At 32.6% G+C, this 25,470-nt stretch overlaps 3 protein-coding genes and 1 non-coding gene across 5 annotated transcripts; 1 reads left to right on the forward strand and 3 right to left on the reverse strand.

Moving 5' to 3' along the window:
* Nucleotides 1-1,027: 1,027 nt before the first annotated feature.
* LOC122603978 (probable serine/threonine-protein kinase PBL7) lies at nucleotides 1,028-6,458 on the reverse strand. The gene is made up of 6 exons (XM_043776851.1): nucleotides 6,287-6,458; nucleotides 3,953-4,143; nucleotides 2,909-3,098; nucleotides 2,398-2,789; nucleotides 1,897-2,311; nucleotides 1,028-1,222 (listed from the first exon to the last, which is right to left on the reverse strand). The coding sequence occupies exons 1-5, from the start codon at nucleotides 6,399-6,401 to the stop codon at nucleotides 1,958-1,960; spliced, it is 1,242 nt and encodes a 413-aa protein (XP_043632786.1). The 5' UTR covers nucleotides 6,402-6,458; the 3' UTR covers nucleotides 1,028-1,222; nucleotides 1,897-1,957.
* Nucleotides 6,459-11,804: 5,346 nt separating this feature from the next.
* LOC122603977 (WRKY transcription factor 44) lies at nucleotides 11,805-14,431 on the reverse strand. The gene is made up of 5 exons (XM_043776850.1): nucleotides 14,057-14,431; nucleotides 13,780-13,917; nucleotides 12,798-13,399; nucleotides 12,558-12,710; nucleotides 11,805-12,394 (listed from the first exon to the last, which is right to left on the reverse strand). Exons 1-5 carry the CDS (start codon nucleotides 14,288-14,290, stop codon nucleotides 12,259-12,261), a joined length of 1,263 nt encoding a protein of 420 aa, XP_043632785.1. The 5' UTR covers nucleotides 14,291-14,431; the 3' UTR covers nucleotides 11,805-12,258.
* A 1,771-nt stretch (nucleotides 14,432-16,202) lies between these two features.
* LOC122603119 (two-component response regulator-like APRR7) lies at nucleotides 16,203-22,382 on the reverse strand. Of its 2 annotated transcripts, none has more exons than XM_043775737.1 (12): nucleotides 22,251-22,382; nucleotides 21,913-21,947; nucleotides 21,258-21,353; nucleotides 20,838-21,191; nucleotides 19,765-19,926; nucleotides 19,516-19,649; nucleotides 19,285-19,431; nucleotides 18,755-18,896; nucleotides 18,277-18,676; nucleotides 18,029-18,176; nucleotides 17,075-17,548; nucleotides 16,203-16,472 (listed from the first exon to the last, which is right to left on the reverse strand). In XM_043775737.1, exons 4-12 carry the CDS (start codon nucleotides 21,178-21,180, stop codon nucleotides 16,365-16,367), a joined length of 2,058 nt encoding a protein of 685 aa, XP_043631672.1. In that variant the 5' UTR covers nucleotides 21,181-21,191; nucleotides 21,258-21,353; nucleotides 21,913-21,947; nucleotides 22,251-22,382; the 3' UTR covers nucleotides 16,203-16,364. The 2 variants fall into 2 exon arrangements, with proteins under 2 accessions (XP_043631672.1, XP_043631673.1); XM_043775738.1 differs by having other exon boundaries at nucleotides 19,765-19,824; nucleotides 22,251-22,381.
* Nucleotides 22,383-24,618: 2,236 nt separating this feature from the next.
* Nucleotides 24,619-24,691, forward strand: TRNAK-UUU. The gene has a single exon. It is a non-coding gene; the product is annotated as a tRNA-Lys (tRNA).
* The last annotated feature ends 779 nt before the right edge of the window (nucleotides 24,692-25,470 follow it).

Below are 25,470 nucleotides of genomic sequence, written 5' to 3' on the forward strand. Positions count from 1 at the left end.
TTTAACAGGCATAATGTAGCTAAGGTTTCTTTACCAAATTTACATTTAACACGATTATCGATACATTTTAACAAGTCGAAAACTAAAGGAAGGGTTTTGCTAAACCAAGCCTTTAGGACTTTCGTTAGTATGCATTTAATAGTTGTATACTTACCATAAAATTCAGGGTGTGAGCTTTAATATGGAAAGGTACAAACTTTTTATGAACAACATTTTCTTCAAGTTTAAGTATATAACCTTTATGGCTTTATTATTATAGATCTAAGATTTATGATCTTATCAATTAATTTGACATGTCATAAACTTACGAACGTATCGACTATTGAGCTATTCACTCTACATGAACATTATAAAGTTTGTGAATTAATGAAGAGGCTCATAAAACATGAACATTTGTAAATCTGGAGAGTGGTGATACGAGTATTAGTTACACCTCACATCTTTATATCTTATTTATATCAAGATTTGATACTATTAGAACACTCTTAATGCCCCCGTTCTTGACTCATTCTTCGCTTGTCCTTCTTCGAAGGACGAGTGCACACTACTAGGTGACTTGTCTTTGACTTGTCCTTCCTCTCACTTGTTCGTCCTCTCAGGGACAGAACTCGTCCTTAAATTTATTTTTTTTTCTTTTTCTTTGGTTAGATAGAAGTGGAAAATGAAATAACTAGTGGATTCTACACTATTCTTGACATTGGAGGTACTGACAGGATCTACTTCTTGAAGGAATCATGGGCGCTGTGAGAGCTTTTATTGTTATTGGTATTGTTTATAAATATGATCATTTCTGAATTATGAAACTATCATAAATAATATATTATTTTATTATGTAAACTTCGTTTATTAATCATTTTAAACTTTGTATAATCTTATAACTTGGTAATGTGAATTCATCAAAATTACAGGCATTGAAGTAAAATAGACATATACTATTTACTCTATAAATATAGATGTTCTTTTATAGATCTGTACAATAAGATGATGAGTAATAATATGGTAAAAAGATGATGGTAGACACTAGACACATCATAAAAAAACAGCTATAAGATTATCAGATACTAAATCCATAAGTTAACAACTATAAACAAGATACACAAGTACATCTACACATAAAGAGCCAAAACCTCATATAAGCCACGATTGAGAATCCGTGGCTAACGCTAACCATGAATAAGATTGTGATCCGAGTAGTTCTAACTTGTACCTACTCTACCTTGACCTGTGTTCAAGTAAACAAAGTTTATAAGTTTTAAAAAGAGAAGCGTAAAGTAGTGCAACTACCATGTTCTAACTTTTAAAAAGACATGCGTAAAGTAATTGAAGAGTGAATTTTTTGTTGACCGTGAAGGCCTCAACTAATACACATAGCATGGTGATTTCTTAAATATTCATACAGCACCCGCTTACCCAGTGTAAGACTTAAACTCAAAACCTTTAAGCTATACACAACCCAACCTAGGTTACTTTTAGTTATTATTAACTTAACAAATGTCAGAAGTGTTCGTTGGAAGCATATTTAGTAGAGGTGACAATTTCAACATTTGGATGCTTCTTACCCCTAATGGATGAAACTGGGAAATATAAAGTATCTAAAAAGAAGACAGGTCCAATGGGATTAAAGATTCAAAAGTCTCCCAAAGTGCATCTTTGCTGCACAAAAGCTTCTAAACCACTTTGTAAAAAATAGACTAATATAGTGATAATCTTGTTTTTGTATCCATATTTAACGCATGAACAAGTTGATAAAAAGAAAAACAGATAAAAAGGTTTTTGCGGGTCAAGTTGTCAACCCAACCTAACCAGCACTAAGAAGGATCTGCTACCCAACCCACCCATAGCGTCAATTTGATCCCCTCAAAGTTATTTAGTTTAAGGATGCATTTGAACTTATACCTCAGCATAGGTGATAACTTAGAGAGATCAGGACCAAAAGACGGCACCAAGGCCATGAAAGTCAGAAAAACCTTTTCGTATAATTTTTCTCAGATCCACTGACACTGCCACTCCCACTGCCACTTCCACTTCCACCATTCTGTCTCTTGTCATTGTCACGTCTTGATCTAGGAGGAGTAGAAGGTGACCAGTGAGGATTTTGAATTGGATGGATTTCGGGGTCATATTTCTGTGAAGCAAGGTAGCTCAAGGCTGTGACCACATCAGCAATAACCGGACGCATGTTAGGTTGTTCCTGCACACACATGGCTGCAACAGCAAGAGCCTGATACAAACCTCTAGCTGGATACTGCCCTTGAAGTGCTGGATCGGCAATCTGGCAGAACTTCCTCCTATCTTTGAACAAAGGTCTTGCCTGTTACCATGTAATTACATTTAGATCATGTGCTTTAAATACATATACAGTCAACAATGTAGCATAAATGAGTGAAAATGACTTACCCATGTAACCAAATTCTGCTCTCCACCAGTTGTAGAATTATCAATGGCTTTCCTACCAGTTATGATTTCCAAAAGCACAACCCCGAAGCTATAGACATCTGATTTTAGAGTCAATTGTCCAGTCATGGCATACTCTGGGGCACAATAACCATAGGTACCCATGACCCGTGTAGAAACATGTGTGTTATCCCCAACAGGCCCGAGTTTGGCTAACCCAAAATCAGAGAGTTTTGGATGATATGATTCGCCAAGCAATATGTTGGAGCATTTTAAATCACGGTATATTACAGGTGGACTTGCTTTGTCATGTAGATACTCCAGCCCTTTAGCAGCTCCAGCAGCAATTTTCATTCTGGTATTCCAATCAAGTGGTTTCTTACCAGGTGAGGGGTCTGCAAGACATGGATATGTATTTAATTCCCAACAAATTAATAATAACAAACTATTGTGGTACAAAATAAAAAGAGGAAAATGACCAATTGCATAAGGGTCATTAAGGAAAGACATGTACCATGAAGATGGTCATCGAGAGATCCCAAAGCCATGTATTCGTAAACGAGTAGCCTTTGATCTCCATCAGCACAATAGCCAATCAAGTTAACAAGATTTGGGTGGTGAAGTAAACCCAACATCAATACTTCCACTAAAAATTCTCGGTTTCCTTGAAGTCCATTGCGGTCCAGTTGCTTAATGGCTACAATCTAAACCAATGGCCAAGTATAACTAATTATTCACAATTCCAACTTTTAAGGGGATGCTTGGTTCAAGTAGAGGAATGGTAAAGGGAAAGACAATGATAATACTAAGGAATGCAATGAACATTATCTTTGTCATTGATGTTGCTTGGTTCACTTCATGAAAATATTATTCTAATTTATAAATTCTTTAATTTTAATAATAAATATTAGTTTTAGTAATATAAACTTTTTTAAAAATTTTATGTTATTATGTAATATATATTTTTCAATAATAATTAGTTGAAATATTATTATTATTATTATTGATTTAATTAAAATTCACTGATAAATCATCTCAATTGTTTCATGAAAGATATTGATTTTCACAAGATGGAATCATGTGATTTTGTTTGTAGCCAGCAACGCTTGAAAGAAGAATTAATAAACTACTCGAAGGTTAACTTAAAGATAGAGACAAAAAATAATAAATATGGCAGTTATCCTATAATGATTCCTATAACCCCCAAATTAGTGGATAATGCTTCATTACCCCATACTCTATAATGATTAACTACATTATATTTAAACAAGCACTTTCAAAGATTATCATTATAATTCCTTACCCCTTAAAACCTCCAACCAAGCACCCCTTTAATGTTTTCTCAGATATAAAAGAAATTTGGATTTTGTTACTTAATGTTTGGCAATTATTCAGATTATAGTGCTCGGTATAATGTTCAATGTATCTATTACTCCCTAGTCCTACACAAGACTTACTTTTTTTAGAACTGCTTTGAAGGAACGTTGTATTGGAAGTGTTAGAAATCTTTAGTTAGTTTCTTCACTAAAAAGCTCATGCATAAACAAACTGAACTAACCTGATTCGAACTATCAAGTCGCCCTTTATATACTCTGCCAAAACCTCCCTCTCCAAGAAGACAATCACCTCTAAAATTTTTAGTTGCAGCTGCCATTTCACGAAATGTGAATGTTTGGGCCGCAAGATGGTTTGATCCTCCATCTTTGGTCCCTTCCTTGGCTTTAAATAACGGATTTGACCTAATACTTTCTAAAATATGCATATATGTATGCAACAGCAACAACAATAAAAAAAAAAAGCAAATTTAGTTACACTCAAAAAATCCATATTAGAAATGAAGCTACTCGTTTCATCATAATAGCACACGGAGTCACTGGTTAATCAAAGGAACATTAGAAGCAGGTTAAGAGGCTGCAATACAATTTAGACTATCAAAATGATATACTTAGTAAGGAAACATCCAAAAGGTTGCACTTGAAAACAAAAAGGTTTGGTTTATTGGTAGTTTACTAAAAGTTGGTCTCTCATTAAGCATTCATTCACACATTTCCAATCCCGCTAGATGCTAGCATAACATATAGAGTCCTTTATGGAAGACCTAAAACTTACCAGACAAATGACATGCTTCTGAAGAAAAAAGAAGACGTGAATTGATTAACAAAATATAATGCACATATAAATCAAGAAGATAAACAATCCACCCCTATACAATTCAGAGTAACGATTGAATTCGCATCTAATATATTGGGCAAAAAGCATTAAGATAAACAGACACAGGAATACCAGGATTGGACAGCGATGACTATCCATGGGCAAGAACCAACTAATCCATGGCGTATGAAACCATATGTTTGCCAGAATTAATATAAACCTGTATCTTATAACGAAATTGATGGATGCTCATACACAAATAAAGAGCTAATAATCCACCTCAGCATATATTGAGAAATTCAAGTGACCTACTTACCTCAGCTTAAACAGATTTTGGTGGGATCAAATGGCATAGGCCGTTTTTGTTAAAAACCCGTTTTGGCATTGAATTTAAGATAACCTGATACAAAATTAGTTGTAGGAAATATGGAAGCCGTAATCGATACTAGGGATAAGAAGCTTAACCACCCAGTTTTTCGTATACTCATGTGCCTGAATTAATCTTTTGACTGTTAACGATGATGATATAGAGATAGGTGCTGCCGTGCTGGTATTAGGCTCTCGGAACTTTAGAAATTACTAAAAGGAATTTAAGTATGTGAAAGAATTTAAGCAGGCTCATGAGGACAATATTGCGCTTATGAATGCTGGAATGCATGTTCATCTTGAAAAAACAAATCAAGATTGAATCATTTTGTGATGCAAAAATTGTGTACAGAGGTGTTGCTCTTGTTTCATTATCAGCAATAAAAACAAATGACTATGTAAATATGTAATCGATGATGTATGGAATAACGAATAAGGAACTCTTGCAGGATAGTTTGGAAATTTTGAGGCAGGAGGTTGTGATCTCAGAAGGTGCACCTGGTGGCATGGTGGAGTTTCGTAAATCTTTGACTTTAGGTTTCTTATTCAAATTCTTTTTTGTTGTATTACATGCAACCGTAACTACCATATCTATAAACATAAAGCCTCATATACTATTACGTGGTCCTATACATATAAACCCCCCAAAGTTTTCATCCATTGTGCACGGCTCGAACTCAGCCTACTTATCCCAGGTCTGGGCATCATCACCAATACCGGCCTGAGGTCATAAATCCATTTTTCCCCCCAAAAGTGAACTATATACTAACACAGTCCAAATATGTACATCACAACTTATTAGTCAACTGTACATGCCAAGTGTACTAAGAAATGACCTTCATTTCCGATATGCTTCAGCTACATTAGTAGTTTTATAAACCTTCAGCCCCATGTTCTCAACTCAGTTTAGTGACTCAATTAAACTAAGGCTCATGGGGCTGAAGGTTTATAAAACTACAAATGTAGTTGAAGCGTATTGGAAATAGGGAATCCAAGTCACACTATAACAATATATAGTGGCAGGTTTTTCTGGTTATCAATTATTTGCGTCTAAAAATAACAGCCTTTATGAAAAAATATAGCAAAAGCTACTCAAAAAAAAATTCAGTTGCATTATATCATTATTTGATCAAATACACAATTGTATTACTACAAAAGTAGCAGAATGAAATCTAACATAAAAATGCACACATCTAAAATAGCAATATAAAATTCAAGATTAGATCACCTAGACAATTTATATCTGAAGAAAAGAAAAGAAAAAGACAGAGATATAAAAATATGTATATTAATAAAAATAGATAAGAAACAAAAAAGAAACAAAAATAAAAAAAATAAAAAAATGAAGGAAGGAAGGAAGGAAGGAAAATAGGACCTGAAGAAGTAGAGTGAATTGGATCAAGAGAGTGATTCTTCTTTCTTCGCTTTTTCTTCTTTGAAGATGACGATGAAGATGATGATGATGTTCCAGAACACGGAAACCACCCCATTCTCTCTCTCTCTCTTCTTCTCCGACAGTTGTAAAACAGTCAACGCCCTTTATATATACAGTAGTTGATTTATATCTAGATTATAGATATAGATTTTATTGGTACAGCCCAAATTAACAAACTTTGATTATGGTTATTGACCTATTGTAGTTTTTCTATGCTTCAGTTATGATTTATTAAACCATAATTAATTAATTGTTTTAGGGAGTGTTTGGTATTGACAATTACAAAACAAATAAACATATTTTGCGTTTGAAAAAACATTTAAAATTGCGTTTTCATATCAAATATTCATAATCATTTTTTCATATAAACACTTTTTTAGATTATCTATGTTTTACAAACATAATAATTAGATTACCACTTTATAACGTAATTCCAAATACCTTAAAAAGTAAATAATTTAAAAATGGTCAAGAAAATAACTAAAATCAACAGAAAAAAAAACACTTAACACACAGTAAATATTTTTATGAAATTAGTAAACAATTTTTTCAAAATACTACTGTAATGTATGTATAATAATTTATATCTTTTAATTTATAGAAGCAGATGCTTTTAAGTGTATAAAGTTGCTAGTTACTAAAATAGTAACACTTGGTGGAAGTGGAACCAAAAAGTTGTAAGGTGTAACCAACTAATTATCAACATGATTATTTATAATACTAAGTATTGTAGTTAGAAAAAATTTATCGAAGTTATTATTAAGTTTTGACGTTAAACGTAACCATATAATCTTATCATCAAAAGGAAATTGTATCATGAATTATGACTGATCATAAGTAATATCTAGGCACAAAATTAATCATTTTCTGTATGATTCATATATATATTTTATATAAAATTATAAAATGTTTTACAATGAAACTTTTGAAATAATGTACATTTACGATATATGGTGTAACATACACGACCTTTATGCGAGTCACTAACATATATTGTAACTTTGGTTAGATCACGATTCACGAGTTTGCTAAAGTACACTTGCTTTAGATAAATGTGTGTTACAATATAAAGTTTTGTTTAACTAGTAAGAAGTAATACTACTTAATACTCCGTATTAATTATGATGGTTAATGTTAAGTCCAATATAAACTTAAGCCCGTGTTATGTTAATTACTACGGGGTATTTGCTTTTAAAAAAACTGCAAAGGTAACTTCTTAATTTTTTTTATAATTATTATTTTTGTATAAAATTGTTTTATTTTTTAATGTACAAAACAAAATCACTTGATACAGTACTTTATTACTCGTAAATCTTATCAAAATTGGCTTGTAAAACCGTTTACCTAATGTAATCTTATCAAAATTGGCTTGTTAATTACTATTTGCTTTATAAAACTGCAAAGGTAATCAAAAAGTAACCTGGTTACTGGTTCTTCTATTTTTACTTTGCATATTAATATTAATTATGTGTCGGCCTTCATTCATTTTTGTATTTATATCTTAGAAAATTAACTGGAAAGAAAATGAGAGAAAAGAATCGTCAAGTTTCGGTTAAGTAACAGTCAAATTAGTCAATCAAAGGGAATCAGTTGACCAAGGAAAATGATTTATGTGGTAGTGTGACATTTAGCTCACATTTGTCGGCACCTCCATATCATTATCAAAAATTAAAGAAAGAAAGAATAAAACTGTTTGAGTTTTGCTTTACGTGGGTTTTAAGCCTTAATATTTCAACGGTGTATGGATAATATTAAGATCTAGGCAGACTTTACCTTTAATTAAAGAGAGAAACTGCTTTCATTTTCAACCTAAATGGTAGAAAAGACCATCCAACCTTTGCATAGGATACGGATTGAACTCATAACATTTGTCTCCAAAAGCCAAGATATTTACCACTGATCATTCTATTAATATTTTAATTATGGATTTTTTAGTTTCTATTTTAAGAAAAAGAAAATGTTAAAAGAAAATGAAGTTAACAGATTGTTTTTTATTAAAATATTTCTTTTCAAAGATAGGATGATTTAAAAGTAAATTACACAATTGCCATTTATATTTTTTTTTCCTTTTATTTTATTTTTGTATCATTTTATTTAATCATTTCATTTAAATTTAAGATTTTTTTTAATGACAACGTTGTCATTAACATGCATAAAACAATTTGTACCTTTCATATTAAAATTTCACTTTCTAAATCTTATAGAAAAAGTACAATTAGTTATGCACGTTAATTAATGAGAGGGCATTAACAAAACCCTTAAACTTAACTTTGAGAACATAGTGTAAATATATATATATACTAGATCATTATCCCGCGTAATACGCGGGATGAGTATATCCAACTAATGACATTTTAATGTGTTATAATGTACTATATAAATACATAACTATCACTAATTAATGTATCAGATATTTATATGATTATCTATGAACCAATAACTCTTTAGGTCATCCCCAATGCTAAGTACGTCCTTAGGCGTCCTTGAGTTGTCACATCATATCCTTATACATCCTTATAAATCATTTAGATCCTATAATTTTATCTCCAGCCATACAAACATCCTTATGTATTCTTTTACCCCAACTAAAAAAAATATATGTATATTAGGTAAAGACAAGTAATAGCATGCCCTTAGGTTATGACATCCCTAAAAAAAAAATCCTTAGTTTTGGACAAACTTTAACAACAAAGGATATCTAAGGACACCTAAGGTCACCCAAAGACACCCTATTGGAGATAGCCTTACATATATATGATACTAAAAATTTAATTACATTCTTTATTGAAAAGATGTAAAAGTAGATGTGTATTGTTACTCCATTCTCGCATTGAAAGCGATTGTAAAATATTTCAACCAAGTGAAATAAAAAACAAATATGTGGAGTTAAATGTGACGAATTAATAGTTAGTGTAGTAAAAGTTGTGTGATAAATTTAATATGAAAATACAAACCTAAAACTATAGAAATTTAAAACTTTACACTTCTTAATGTGGATAAATTTTACACACTTTTAAGTATGTAAACTATTATAGTTTATCATACCTATAAACTATTATAGTTTATCATACCTATAGCAATACACTTAAAAGTGTGAATTTTTAATTTAATATAGTTTTGCACACTTATCAGTGTAAAAAAACTTAAATAATTTCTTTACGCCAACTAATGACGTGAAAAATTGTTAATTTTTTGTAATATATACACAATAAGTGTCTAGTCATATAAATACATGCAATGACCATAAATTTAATAAAATGTAAGAGACAATCTTTATATTACAGATGCTTGTAAAAGGTTGACCAATTACTTATAAATCTACTTATTGGTATTAATCTATAATCTTTTATCATTTATTAAAAATGTACATGTTTATAAATTTTTTAAGATTCAAAATATTTTTTTAATCCCTACTTACTAATCTATTACATCTATCTATTAAGCCGATGTTTTTTTTCTTTCAAGTGATGGAACTTAAACTCTTAAAAGAAATACTATAAACTTTAAGAAATTAACATAGTCGTTATGTATTTTTCTTTTGTCTATTTCTTATCTATAATAATACTACAGTTAATAGGCTAAAATAAACATCAAGATCCAATTAAATTATAATTTCTAAACACATCATTTTTTTTGTTATTTTTTTAAGGTTTTACCTTGGTTAATTTGATTTTTTTATAAACTTCCAAATAAGTCATACTTACAAATATAAAAAGTAAGATTCAAACCCTAATGTAATATCTAATTACCAATGGGTCACCGTATACATCAAAAATTTGACATATACTTGTACAACAATAGCATGTTATGTTCTTTTATATGTATGTCAAAATCTAATATTAGATAAATAAAATAAGAAATCATAAGCTAATTATCTAAAGGTATTCAAATTACTTAAGATAAGATAATTATTTATTTTTTTAAAATATAGTAAGAAGAATTATCACATTTAAGCACCCAAAGAAACAATAAATATATAAATGAATGACTACCTAAGTTTCCTTTAGCTAGCTACATTCAATTAATCGGCAGCTTATATAGTACATTCATTACAGTTTCATATCAAATTAATGTTAAATGGTTTATATGGTATGTAATTTAGGATTTAATAAGTTAGTGCATTAAGGGAATAAATTTTAAAAAGTAGGTGATGTAAGCATAATAATCCAAGGGATATAATTCAATCTTGATTTTCATCTAAGGGTTATAATTTTTTTAAAAATTAATGAATTTAGGAGGTTGTTTTATAATTATTAGAAGATATATAACCTTGCAATTTATATATAGTATATACCAATAAACTAAAACAGGATTGAGGTATAACATGTGAAATCATATTTGATCGCCACATGTCCTTTTTGACTTAATAAAATTGTTATTACTTTATTAATCTATATATATATCCAGTTTCCTATTTAATATCGAACACAATTTACTATATGTATATCTATGAATAAACTTTGATAGAATAGTTATGTTAGCCTATATCTATAAACTTCCTATTAACTTTCCTACGTAGTTTTTTGACCAAGTTTTATATTTTTTTGCTTTTGGCATCGACAAACAAAACTACGGTAGATTAACAAAGTAAAACTCATATATTTTATTCATTTATTTTAGGTTTTAATACTTGAAAAGATTAACATTCTATTAACATTGTTCGAAGTATATTGTAATTGTAAATTACTAAAAAGACAATCACATATTGGTTGTTGTTTCTTCTTTCCTTCAAATTTAGTGATCAACAAAACTATGATTTTCCATCTCATATTTAATTTTATTTATCTACCAATATACTAAATCAAGATTAAAGGGTGATTTAAATGACACATAGTGTAATTTTTTATCGGCACATGTCTTTTTATTTAATCTATTTAATAACTAAAATATTTTCTTGAGTTTTAGATATGTAATAATCTTTAGTTAATATAATTATGATATAATATTTTTAAAATATATTTATATAAGTCCTAATCAAATTATGTTTCTCATTGTTATTGATTTAATTAAATCTAACAAAATATCCAACTTAAATATTATGATAATGTAATTATATGTATGGATACCATACCAATGGGGTGAAACTTTAGTGGTACCGCCCCCTGACAAAGAGTCTTAGGCAGCTAAAAGGCGTGTGTTCGAATTCTTGCTAAGCAAATTCCCTCCCACCTATTTCTCTGAGGAGTCATCGGGCTGTAGTCTATGCAGTAGTGACTCAGGGTACCTATTCGGTACATGCGACCAGAGGGTTCTAAGATTTTTTTTTTTTTACAGCTTATATCGCATTATTCCACCATACTATCGTATGGGCATTAATCCTAGTTAGTGTATATAATTAACCCCTCACTTTCTTTTTTTTTTTTTTTTTTTTCTTTTTTGGTCTTTAAATTTTCAAACTCACACTTCTCCGTTAAAAATTTACCATTCCATATGTTGTGAGACATATTTCCACCATGAAAGAACTTTCCTACACGCCAAAAACATACATTTAAGTAACACAACACGCTTCAAACTAACACCGACACCGTCAAACCGGCGACACACGAACCTGCTAGTTATCAATGAATAGTTACCGAGTAATTATGAATCTGCATTCATTAGCATATCTCCCTAACTATCTCATCTTCATGAAACTTGGATTGAGAAATTTTGCGAAAGTGAAATCTTGCGTAACATTGAAAATACGCAAAGAGATGAATGAAACAAGGTGTTGATTTACTAGACAATTTGTGACAGCTAAATCAACCCAATGACCCATGCCTTAAAATCATCTACCCAAAAACTACAAGAGCTGCTCAGTGAATCTAAAAGGCCACTGATTCTCGGAGAAATTTTCTTCGGGTACACGAAACTAACGTCTATGTCTGTATATCTTATCTGAAGGTTGATAAAATCTCCAGTACGTTTAGCAATTAGTTTGCTTTCTTGATCGGCATTTCATGGTTATGTTTACCTTCATAGGTTGTGATGAAAACACCTGGATCATCTGATGCTCTTTCGACATGTTTCCTCACATTGCACTTAACTCCCGTGCATCTGTAGTAACTTCTGCAGTTAATTAAACACAACATTTTGTTATAGCTAATATCCAAGGATCATATATGCATACACATATGCATTCTTAATTATATATAAACCGCAACATTTTGTAAATTCGACTATAATTAATTAGTAGCCTCTTTTGACCATTAATTAAGTTTTAGAATTTGACCTGGGATAAGGATTTCCTTTCACAACTTTCTGCCCATACTTTCTCCAATGAAAACCGTCTGAGATTGCCTCTGAATCAGTCCCATCATGAACTACAACACGAGGCTCTTGTAAGCCTTCACCACATGTTTCATTGAGCCGACTCAAACTTTTCCTGCAAGATGAACAAAACCAACAATTAATCAGCCTTGATCTCAAATCAAAACATGACAATTTAAGCCTAGAACAACATATAGCACACCTTCTTTTACTTGAGGGTACATCATCTGCAGTCTCCCTTATAGCCGTCATGCCATCTTGAGCCCGAGCATCACCACAGAAAGAGTCAAGATTTGAGATACCGGCATCAAATGCTTCACTTGAAACGTGATTACAAGATTCTTTTAACTTGATGAAATTGTTCAAATGTGAAGATGATCCAATAACATTATCATCATTGGGCTGAATGTTTGGCAATTGGGGGTTTGAATCTTGACTAGTACCATCAAAAGCATGACGCCTAGGAAGCCGAGGCTTTAAATGATTATGCTCACCCTTATACACGATTTCAGCTATCTCCCCATCTAATGTTCTTTCCACTTTCTTTTTCACTAGGCAATTCGAGTGGGTGCATTTGTAGTAACTTCTTGGGTATTCACTTCCTTTCACTTGTTTTTGTCCGTATTTCCTCCAATTATATCCGTCATAAGAAGGCCGATCACTGTTATTTGTGTATAACTGCAGTCTTTTGTCATTGCCAGACTTGGCAGCTATCACTTTCGGAGGATCAATTGCTCTCACCATCTCTGATTGAGACGGGAGATCCTGAGCTGGTGCTTGTTCGTTCCTTGCGTTAATCGTTCCCTAAGACATTACAAAACGCGATAACTTTATACTTCCTCTGCCCCATTTTAAATGTCTTAATTTGACTTTTTGAGTCTTTTTCTTTCAACTTTGACCGCATATATATTTGTTTGTGTTATATAACACTTGATATAAAATGTATGAATGGAATGAGCTTTAAATGTATTTTTGATTGATACAATTTTCGTTAAGTATTATATACCACACACACAAAAAATTAAGGTCAAAGTTGAAGGAAAAAGACTCACTATAAGTACTTTAGTTTTCTTTCTAGCGACTATGTCGTTTGAGAATCTAGGCGACATTCTAGAGAAAAAAAAAAATCGGGACAGCAAAATCCATGTAATTATGAAGGAAATGTGTTGATTCAAAATACTGACCATGTTTGCCAACAGACTCACAGTTGTTCTTGATACTGTCTTTGCAAGAGGTTTATATAGCAAAGAAGACGTGTTGGTTGATTTCAGGATCTTATCAGCTAATAAATGAGAGGCTTGAGTTGCGCCTAACTCATCTGCCTGCAATGAGCTTAATAAGTTGTCAAAAAGCTATAACATAGTATCCATTTACCATATATCGCATCTTTTGTGTTAGAATGACTGTGGCCTTACCCTGTATTGGGTTTGACTGAAAACAGAAAGAAAATGAAAGACAGACCTGAGAAGAATCAACAAACATCTCAACAGGTGGAGGAGAGCTGATTTTGAGAGGCTGCTTGAACCTCACAGTCTTTGGTCTGATAGCATTGACTGATGAATAAGCCGAGACGTTTACGGCCACATCCGGAACTATCTCAGCTGAAAATGATCTGAAGTTGGAAACAGTAGGCCTTGAAGCAACTGGTTTTGATATTACTGGCCTTATTAATTCAGCCTCCTCTTCAACATCCATTTTTTTACTTTTGTGCGTGTGGAAAAATCAAAGTTACTTTTTCTCGTAGTTAATAAAACTTTTAAGGTTTGGAAATCTACAGAGAATGAAGATATGTTTTGTTTTTGTTGTCGTGAGGTTTTGGACTGAAGAAAGAGAGACCGGTTGTTGTAGTTTTTTTTTTTGGCAGTTGTTGTGAATGGAAGTGCGTGCTCAACTAACCGTCGTTGCAGCTAACTGTCTTCGTGTTTCTACTTTTATTTTTTAGTTACGAATGGATGTGAACATATTATTGATGTTAATGTTAATCCGTACACTTTTTTTTCCTTTTCAAAATCGATCAAATATATTTTAAGATATGTTTTGATGATGTATTACCAAAAAAAAATGATGTATGAATCAATGTTTCATTAGTAGGAACTAGGAAGTGATATTCGCATAACTCTTAATTTTTTTACACAAACATATTTTGCTACAATATACTGTGTGGTAAATATATTACTCGTAATTTATATGGTATGAATATCGCTTTTCATTAATCCATTATTAGTACATAATCTACGTCATGTGTGTACAATAATTATTCAAGTTTTGTATTAATTACTTATAGCGCCTTTTTGCTTTGAATTTTAGTGAATGAGTTGGAAGAATAATTTAATATACTATCAGATAAATTGGGTTATTTCAGTCGTTATCGATTTGGACGTTTCTAAGTGATATCACTCAAGCCTTCAAGGTGAAATAAAATACTAATGGGATTGATCTATTAATATACCCTGCTTGTATAATTTATATATAATTCACCAGAGTACTTTATACCCTACCGTTTGAACGTCAGATCCATAAAGTTGGATTGAAAAGGTCATTTCATATGATAAATATTTCAATCATCAAAGATCACAATTACAGTAATTAAGAACCTTCCACAAAGTTAAGGATAAGTGTATCGAATACTAAAATTTACAGAAGTTAAGATAGCTAAATTGAGAAACGAGTAGACTATAAAAATCAACCATGTGTTTTTTTCATTTTTGCATGAATCATCACTCTCTGTGGTTATTACCAAGAAACGTTCTTGTTATGTGGCCATGCTTTTTAGCCGTTAACCTTTAGCACGTTTAAGTCACGTGAAGATATTTTTGTCAATTTAACCCTACCTCGATCCCAATTTAACCCTTTCGGTAGGGATGATCTTCGCAAAATTAGAATAACATAGAACACAGGAACGAGTATTGTAATTTACTCAAAGAAAATGCACTCCTATAACATTATGCCAAAAGTCAATTATATCAACTTTTTAATCAATGAATGTGACCGACATTTTCCCAACCACCCCATCGTGGCATACCTATAGGCGAGACGTTTTTAGAATGTGAAGCGGGGAGATGATTCAAACATGTGGCTAACGTGTTTTTAATATGTCAAAGAAATTCATACGTTTTTTCAGAAATAAAAACAAATCAAATAACGTAAAATATATATATATATATATATATTAGCCACCAATTCTTTTCAAAGGGATAATCAACGTTAAATGTAAAACTGGAAATTTGTAGGTCCAAAGTAGAAACCTTCAATAGTGAAAAAAATAAAAATGAAATGACAGACATTTTTGACTCGGTCTTCATGAATTAGCCTCCTCAACGGTCAGGCACCCCAATTACGCAAAGAAAATACCAAATGGTCATACTCTGTACAGATATTTAGTTATTGGATCGAAATAAGGGTGTGACGCCAAATTCATTAACAGATAAGGCAGTTAAAAAAACAAGGTTTAAAACTTTCAACCTGAGAGATTTAAGTATTTGATCACGTTGAGAATGGACAGTATATGCAACCATGTAAGTGATTGACACTTGACAGTAATGTAATACCAAAACATTGCATTAAGTCGTATAAATAGCTAGAATTTGGCCAATAAGTCCGCAAACCAGAGTATAAAGTTTTAAATATGTTATTGCAAAGTTTATAGCAAATGAATTATCGTTTCATAAGTATTTAAAATGTTCTTCACATCACACAGACGATATAAACACTAATCAACCTAAGACCTCCTGTAAAGAGACTAGCACATACAGCTCATGTTCATGCTAAACTAGCTATCTCCAGCATTGACTGAACTGTCGCGACTTTTGCCCTTCACAAATTGTCCTCGAACACGTGGTCTTTGTTCTGCCAGTTTCTTTCTGTTTTGATATCGCACCTGTGAAAGAAAGATAAACAAGGAGTGTCTCTTTCATGTTCGTAGATTTCTAGTGACCTTAAGAACAAACATGCCAATGCTTTGGTATCACTAGAAATCTTGTAGGTGTATAAAGATTGATAATTCCGTGAAAAGGTAGTAACAATTCTAGGTGATCTAGTAAAGTTGTGCTTCTATCGCATTAATCACAAAATAACATATGATACAATAGTACCAATACTATGCTCATTCCATCTAAACATTAATGGAATGAAATGGTTATTATCAAAAAAGCTGCTCAGATAGAAATGTGTCAAACAAATCAGAAGTCATCCAAAGCGTAGCTTTGATGCAAAAATCCTCCTAAATTATTTAATTTAAAAACTAAATTACCATTTAAGTAATATAGTTTTCAGACTTTCAGTCATTGTATTTACATTTATAATACCACTTAAAGCTTTGGAAGGACCTGAGCATATCAACCAAAAGCTACCCATATTGACCTGTTACCCAACCCACCCAGTCCACCCAATTTGTCACTTCTGTATTTCAGAAAGAAAAATAAGTCAATAAGAAAATCAAGAAATACATGTTAGCATCATAGTACGGAAAGTGAAAGTAACCTTCTTTTGGAAGCATCGCACTTCTCTCTTCTGCCGGAACTTGGTCAAGGCTGCTTCTCTCAGTGCAGATTTGGTGAGATCTGCGTTACCACTGCAACTAGCCTTACCACTACCACTACAGCTTTCCTCAGCTATACCAACATTACTTTCTACATTTGTAACTTCGTAATTCAAAGCTGTATTGCTCCCATTCTGCACATTGCTTCCATGCTTGCTGCCTGATCCATTTCTGTTCAAGCTATAATTTTCAATGTTTCCTTCAACAGGCCCACCCTTGATATTTGACGACCCACAATGTGAAGCACCTGCAGCCAGCTTGTTTAAACCGATATCATCTGGATTGGACAATGGCTGCTCTGTATCTATGTTATGGTAATGATGAACATGGTGATGATGATGAATGTGTTGAATGTGGAGCTCTTGATGTGGAACGTCAGCAGGAGCAATGCCATCAGCCTTCTTTGGTATGACTTGCTGAAAGAATGATTCAATATTAGCTTTTGTAAATATAAATACATGGTGAGAGCAAACTTCTAAGTTTATGACATCTCTTTGCATTAAAGGGTAGGAACTAGAGGATGTAACATGGGCCACTTGCATGAGCTGGGTAACTGTTATAACAGGTTTCATTCATATGACCAAAAGCACATTTTCCTAAACTTGACATCTATCATTAGCGTGCCAAGTCTGTTTACAAAACTTAAATTACTACAATAATTCTCTAACTTAAAGAAAAAGATGATCTTAAAGGTTTTAGGCACTAAGAAGAAACTTCAAGTGACATGTGTGACGTTCCACTGCTTCGACCCATTTGACAGTTTTCTACTTTGCTGTTATTTTATTTTACCCATTAGAGATAATATATAGCCAAATTGACCCCGTAATTAGCAATTTGGCAAAAAATTGAAATTGCCACTTCAAGTTGGCATAATACACAACTTTGTCATTACCAACCTCACTTGAGCCTTGATAAATCAGATATCCATCTGAACGAGCGTTACGCTTGGATTCTTTCATCACAATGTTAGATTCATTATCAGGTACGAAGCAACTAGCAGTGATTCCAGGTGTACCCTTTACAGCATTTGAGTTTGTTTTGTACCTGCGGGGTATTCATCACTTGATTAGTTTCTAAATATTCAAATAATAGCAATTTATAAAAATCAGGGCAGAAAAGTGTTGCCCTTCACTATGTTTCATACCTAGTGAAGGCTGAAAGCTCTGAATGTCTCAAAAAATTGCAGCCATTCTGAACTTCTCTCCCATCATTTTCGGCTGCGCGGGGCCTTTTTAAGCCAACCTCGCCAACCATAACTCCATTAGAGTCGTCAATAATCTTAATCTTTGCATCCTTCATTGTTTCGGGTTCTCCTTGACCCTCAATTTCCCTATTTTCCATGCAAGGGTCCAGCATTTTAATACTTTTAGTTTTTTGTATATTCAATGGGGACTCCCTTTGGACATCTGAAACCTCTATCTCCTTACATTTGACATTAGAAGTTAGGTCAAATACTTGATCAGTAACCTCATTTGGAAACTCAATCTGCATATCTGAGTTTTTAGATCTGCCTCTTGCAATCTCTTTAGCCATTCCACCATTATCTAAGACTCAAGATACTTTACATAAATAGATGAAAAAAAGCGAAAGAAAAGTTTCAAATAACATGTGTATCTACATACCTGTAGAAAAATGTCTTTCCTCATCATAGAAGTCCTTCGTTGGGCGGATAACAAGGCCACAAGTGCTGTCAGGATGCTCAACTATTTGAATGCATGGAGATGCTGGGCTCTCGGGATTGACACCTTGTTTTGTCCAAGAACTCTGCATACCATGGCTAAATCAGAATTTTCTGTCTTTCAATTTATTGTTGTTAGAAGACATCACTCATCACACAATTTTTCACACATTTGCGTGCAACGGGGCTCAAACTCACAATTTCTTGGTTATTGGGCTTCCTCAGATACCGCTAGGCCAAATGTCTTTGACACCCAACTCACCCCAAAATATAAATATAATCATGGTAATAATGTCAAATAAATACGTCATATGGCATAAAGTAGTCATTCCGGATAAGAAACACATATAGCTCTTTACGTATTCAAAACGTTGATGTGGACTGTGTGAAAAAACTAGGGTTCCATTCGGAGACGTATTTGTGAACATATACGAAAGCTTTGAGTTTTTAATTATTCAAATGATGTGCTCATACCTGAGTGCCACTACCATCATCGCTACCACCATCAGTGCTCCCACTGTCATCCACATCTTTTCCGTCACTGTTATCATACCTTAACTTACTTTTCGAATTAACGGATTTCTGGGCCTGTGTGCCACTTTCGCTCCCACTACCGCTAGACTGATAAAAGCAGAATATCAATTATGCAGGATAAATAGAGAAGTAAATAACTCATTACGAAATAGAGACTAATATATGACTTACACTGTGACACCTCCTCCAGACGTGTTGCCAAAGGTTTTTAAGCTCATTTTTCCGAATTGGTTTTACTAAGAAGTCTACAGCACCTTTTGATAAACATTTAAATACTAAACCCATTGAATCATGAGAAGACATCACTGCACACAATCTCATCAGACATGGTGGTTAATAGTGTCAATTTGGTAAGCTTTTGCAAGATGGCTACATTTGGTGCTAATTTGTTCATATAGACAAATACTGTAAGGCACTTACTAATCACAGGAACATTCTTGCGTGTCTTGTGGTTCATAATCTTGCACAAAAGGCCAACTCCTGAAAGACAAGGCATGACTACTTCGGTTAAAACAATGTCAATTTGATTGGATAAATTTTCCAAAATCTTCCATGCATGAAACCCGTTAGCTGCTTCAATAACTGACAGAAAACAAAAGAGCAGGAAAAATAAAAAGTATTAGATGTTAGCTACAATCTATCCTGATTATAAAGCAATAATATTGGGCATGTTTGCAGGTATTCAACCAATAGAACAATTAAGCAAGTACAGACTTGTATAGCTGTATTGATGAGAGTACATGACCTCAAAAGCTTACACTTGATAAAGGCAAGTCAACATAACAATCGGAAATTAAAAAGTATATTATATATTGGCTATGACAGGCATTGGTGGAGCAGTGAAACTTATATGTAGCTAAACAAGGGCTCGTAAAAACAACTAACAGTTGTTACTCATTATTTTTATATACAATCTATACAAAAAAAATATTAGTATAGCTGACTGGTTTCTAGCATAAGATAATATTTTCAAGTTCGAATTCATGTCTGTAATAATCATGCACATGAGGTGCCTACTTTCGATCTTTTTTATCGGTTCCTAACTGATGCAGGTATCACTTCTCCAGCTACTTCAGCATTATAGCAACATACGGCTGTCTCAAAGTCTACTCTAGAACTTAAATTTACAATCAAAGGAATGTTACATATCTAAAACCTTAACGTATAAAGTAAAGGTACTACTAAAACTGCCTTACATATAAAGTAAAGTTATTTTGTCGGAAACACAAACAGGCCATGGTCATATAATCATATAAAGTCAAGAAAGGGGGGAAGCTAGAAAAGTTTTAACTAGTGCATACATTTTACAGTCATACCTACTTCCATTACACCCCAAAGTTGAGATGCAAAGTTGGACACCGACTCGAAACCATGGACAAAAACCAATAAATAAACATGATAACCACAGGATGTGAGAAGCGTGTCAAGCTAAAAATGGGAACGATGTATATCTATATATTAAGCAGAACATATACATCAATGCTCTGACTAACCTTCATAATTACAGTTGCGAAGCAAAGCAGTGACAATATGACGTGTACAATCATCATTTTCAACCAACAAGACTTTAATGGATCTAACATGCAGAAACTTCTCCCAGTGGACTAGCGACCCCTGTGGCAGTTGCGGAGGTGCTTGAGGAGGAGCATTCCCATGCAATGCCACCTGGTTGAATCCATTTTGCTCTTTTGAATCTACTTTACTAGATCTCAACTCATTATCTTCTTGTAAACCGGGTCCATTACCAACAAATCCATTCACATCTCTTTGACACTCAGATTTTACACGATCGTCCACCTGTTGAACTCCCTTACTCCCTCCTCCGCTAGTGGTCATCGAAACACTTCCTGCTAACAGTATTAAAATACATCAACATAAGAAACATTGAAAAGCCATCTTAATAATTGTCCAACCTTCTTAATGCAATTATATAAGCGGGAAACACATTGCAGCCGCATCACATCAAACGTATCCAATCTCTTCAAATCTCAAATACAAAACCTTCCGCCCTAAAAGCATAAGCCAATATCCAAACAACAAAAATCAATGTAAAACCACCATGAACACGTGTTAGGGATGTTAGCAAGTCAACCAATGAACAAGCTACCTGGGCCGTTAATATTGACTCAAGTTTGATATTTTTCAAGCTCAAGTTGCACTCGAAGAAAAGTTACATCTCAATTACTTTCCCCAACCCAATTTTAAAATCAATATTCTGGCTTTAAATTTAAATATTTCAAAAAACGAGGCTAGTAAAAATGAACTTTACAAGCTTTTGACCTCTTAATTCTTAGCTCAAGCTCGAGCTACGAGATGAGTTTCTCGATTTCAGGCTCGTAAATGAACCGCTCGAGCTTGAAAACTAGCTATCAAAATTACAAATAACCAAACAAACATCAAGTTCAAACTCGAAAACTACGAAATATCACAGTTCAAAATTATAAAAAGTAACTCAAGCTCGAGTGGAGTTCAATCCGATCCAAAATACCCTGCTATTCGACTCAGTTGGGCTTGTTAACACCCCTAACAACTTTATATATATATATATATATAAATCAATATATATACCTGCACAACTCAGTTCCTGGACTCACTATTAATACCTGTTAAAATACACAAATTAAAGCTAATGTTTAACTAAAAACATACAGTAATAATAAATAAAATTACACAATTAATAACGCCAAAAACTGAACATAATCCATATGAATATTTCATAATAAAAACCATCAATACATTTAAAAATCGGACATGTAATTAAACTATACTAACTAATTGTTTAATATACTTCTATAATCATCTCAAATTAATGACAAAATTAACTTCAACACTGAAAGCAAAAAACAAAAAAAAAAAAATTTAACAAAAAATTAATCTAAATTAATACGTTTAAGATAAGAAATTACCGTGATTATTTTACGTAATGGAATCTAATCGCAAGGAATCTGTAATTAGATGAAACAATGTTAAGATAATACTGAATAAAATTAGAGAAATGATTAATTAGCGTTTGGAAATAAAAACAATAAAAACCAGAGGAAATGAGATTGACTGGTTTAGAAAAGAGAGGGACTGATATTGAACTGTTGGAGAAGATTTTTTAATTTTAAGAAATCCTACGTGTCAGATCACGTGGAAGAAGTTTTGGCTGACATGATGACACGTAATACATTGTGCAGAGTATGTGATGATGTGGATGTGACGTGGATGGTGATGTGGACAAAATCTAAATCCGAAAATGGAGCGGTGTAAATGGATTCGGACCAAATCAATTAAAGGGTGGGTAGTGGAGAGACACGTAAGTGTTTGTTGGGCACAAAAAATATCTTCTTTGGGTTGGAAAGTTTGGGATAATTGTGTAGATTATACCCTTAATTTTGAATTTTTGTCACAATAATGCCTATCTTGATCCTTGCGGGTTTGTCGTATTAAATAATAAAAAACTAAAAGATCGCGTATGAAAAAAAGTAAAAATAAAGTAATTACACTAATAAAATAATCGACACCTCAACACCCCCATCATATAAGTCGGTGACCAAATGATACTTTTATCACATATCTCATGTTCAAAATAAACTAATCACACTATTAAAATAAACTATATTCGTTTATTTTATAAGAATGTTAATTGGATCGTTTTTTATCTTAAACTTTGATATGTTTTTAATCAAATGGGTAAATATGGGTAAACTTTTAATTTTATGACGTGTAATAAAAAACCGTGGCCCTATATATATAGTTAAAGTTAATGTACTTTAATCGTTAGCTTCTTGCTTTTACTGGCAGTTAAAAAAAATTATGTAAATATAATTTTTGCAACCATGAAAATAACAATCAAGATGTCTACATCATTATCACATACAACAATGACATTGTATAGCGGTATAGTCCATTCAATTGAATAAGTGTACATGCATGAGTTTAAGATCACATACGAAAAATTTAATGAATTGGAGGCTTAATTTATCGTCGTACACTCGTACCTATTAAAATTTTATGGAGGGTAAAATATTTTTCCATCGTTTTATTTCCATATGTTTTAATTACCCCGAAACCCGTCTTCTACCCGTTAAAGTTACGACTCATCTCAAAAGTTTTTTTTAAATGTTAAATTAATCATGTTGTTAACAATATTACTTTTATAACAGCTTATGTTGTTTTTTAAATCCCAAAATCTATAACTATATGACTACATTATTAAAAAGTTGACTAGTGTCAAACTTAAACTATTAGTAACAGTTTACGTTGTTATTTCAAACCCAAAATTTAACTACGAGTATATGACTACATTATTAAAAAATTGACTAGTGTCAAACTTAAACTATATAGGATGAAAAAGCACTACATCACCTTTTTACCTTACTATTCATATATTTATACAATTTCTATTCAATCTAATCATTTTAACAGTTAAAATAGGATACTGAAAAAATAACAACTATGATTTGTATATACCTATATATTAGGCAATCTAAAAGAGGCCATATCCTCTCCTTGTCCTTCAAAAGATTAGTTTTGAATATGATTTACTCAATTAAAGGAAATTTTGAACTCTAATAATTAATGTTTTTATTACATTAAAAAAAAAAAGTTATTCATCATCATGTATTGTGTAGACAATATATTTTAATGACTTATGATGAACAATTATATGAAAATTAATGTATGGTTCAGAAACCCATCTATACAAAAATCAAATCCCAACATATCATAGTCTTAAACATTATAAGGAACATTAGATAGTTATGTACCTGCAAATTTGCAATAACCTTTTTTTCTTAAAATTTTATACAATAACCATATCTTATAAGTTTTAACCTTATATTATAACGTAGCATGTGGTTTTTACCATTTGTATTATTATTAACGAGCATGGTACCCGCGCAATGCGGCGACGATAATGTATAAGACGATCTAGTGGTGGCGGTGTCAAGTGGTGTAGGTTGATGTAATTGTGATAGTGAAAAGTTTTAGAAGATAAAGGCTTAAAGTGTCAAGTATTAAAATAAAGGGTTTATGGTGTAAATTAATTCATTAAGGGCAAAGTTGGTAATTTATAAAACTCTTTCCATAGTGGGTTTTTATTAAAGGGCAATTTGATAATTTCGCATATGACATATGAGTAACTATTTCTATTTTGAGGGGTGCATAATCTTTAATAAAGAGTATAGATATTAATAATAATGATTTTTTCTTTCCCTAAAAGAATTGGAACTACAAAATATGAAACAAAAATAGACAACTTATAAATAATCTACGTCGACATAAACGTAAGCCGTTCTAGCTCAGTTGGTAGAGCGCGTGGCTTTTAACCACGTGGTCGTGGGTTCGAGTCCCACGGATGGCGAAAATATATTTTTCTAATTTTGTTTCTAATTCAGAACTGCTTAAAGTTACTCTTAAGTTAACATTTAACAATGTATGATTGACTGCTGGGCTCTGTTCCCCGATCAATTTCCTTTGCTATTTAGTTTAGAAAAAGATAAAAAGTGTAAGGTCAAGGACAGATTTAGTCCAGTTACCAAAACATTTTGGTGGGGGAAACTGGAAGCGTAATCTGGCTTCGGCAGAGGAATGGGGGGATATCAGATATGGTCAGAGTTATGGGGGGTTTGGCGATCAAGAATGACTCTGATAGATGGCTGTGGATGGGCGGGAAAGACAGAGTTCTCGGTTAAAAGTGTCAAAGAATTCCTTTGAAGTGGGGAGGACTATAGTGATCGGTTCGTGTTCAAATGACCTAAATGGGTAACCAGGAAGTGCAACATCTTCATGTGGCGTGTACCAACTATGGATGCGCTAAAGATCAGGAAATGTGCCTTCAACAATCTGGAATGCGTCCTATGTGATGGCAGGGAGGAAACAATTGAACACATTCTATGTTAATGTGATGTAGCAATGTCAATCTGGTACAAGGTTAGCATATGGTGTAAGGTGCGTCCACTTTTCTTCTTCTCTACCAAAGATCTTTTCGAGATTGAGAAGCACGTTGGCTTAGGAAAGAAAGTAAGAAAGATTTTTAAGGGCATTATTTTTGTTTCGTGCTGGTTATTGTGGAATACAAGAAACGAGAAAAGATTTGAAGACAAGACCGTTTGCATTGAGAAGGTGTTCCAAGACATTAAA

Source organism: Erigeron canadensis, chromosome 6 (genome assembly GCF_010389155.1).
Source record: "Erigeron canadensis isolate Cc75 chromosome 6, C_canadensis_v1, whole genome shotgun sequence".
NCBI classification, from domain to species: Eukaryota; Viridiplantae; Streptophyta; class Magnoliopsida; order Asterales; family Asteraceae; genus Erigeron; species Erigeron canadensis.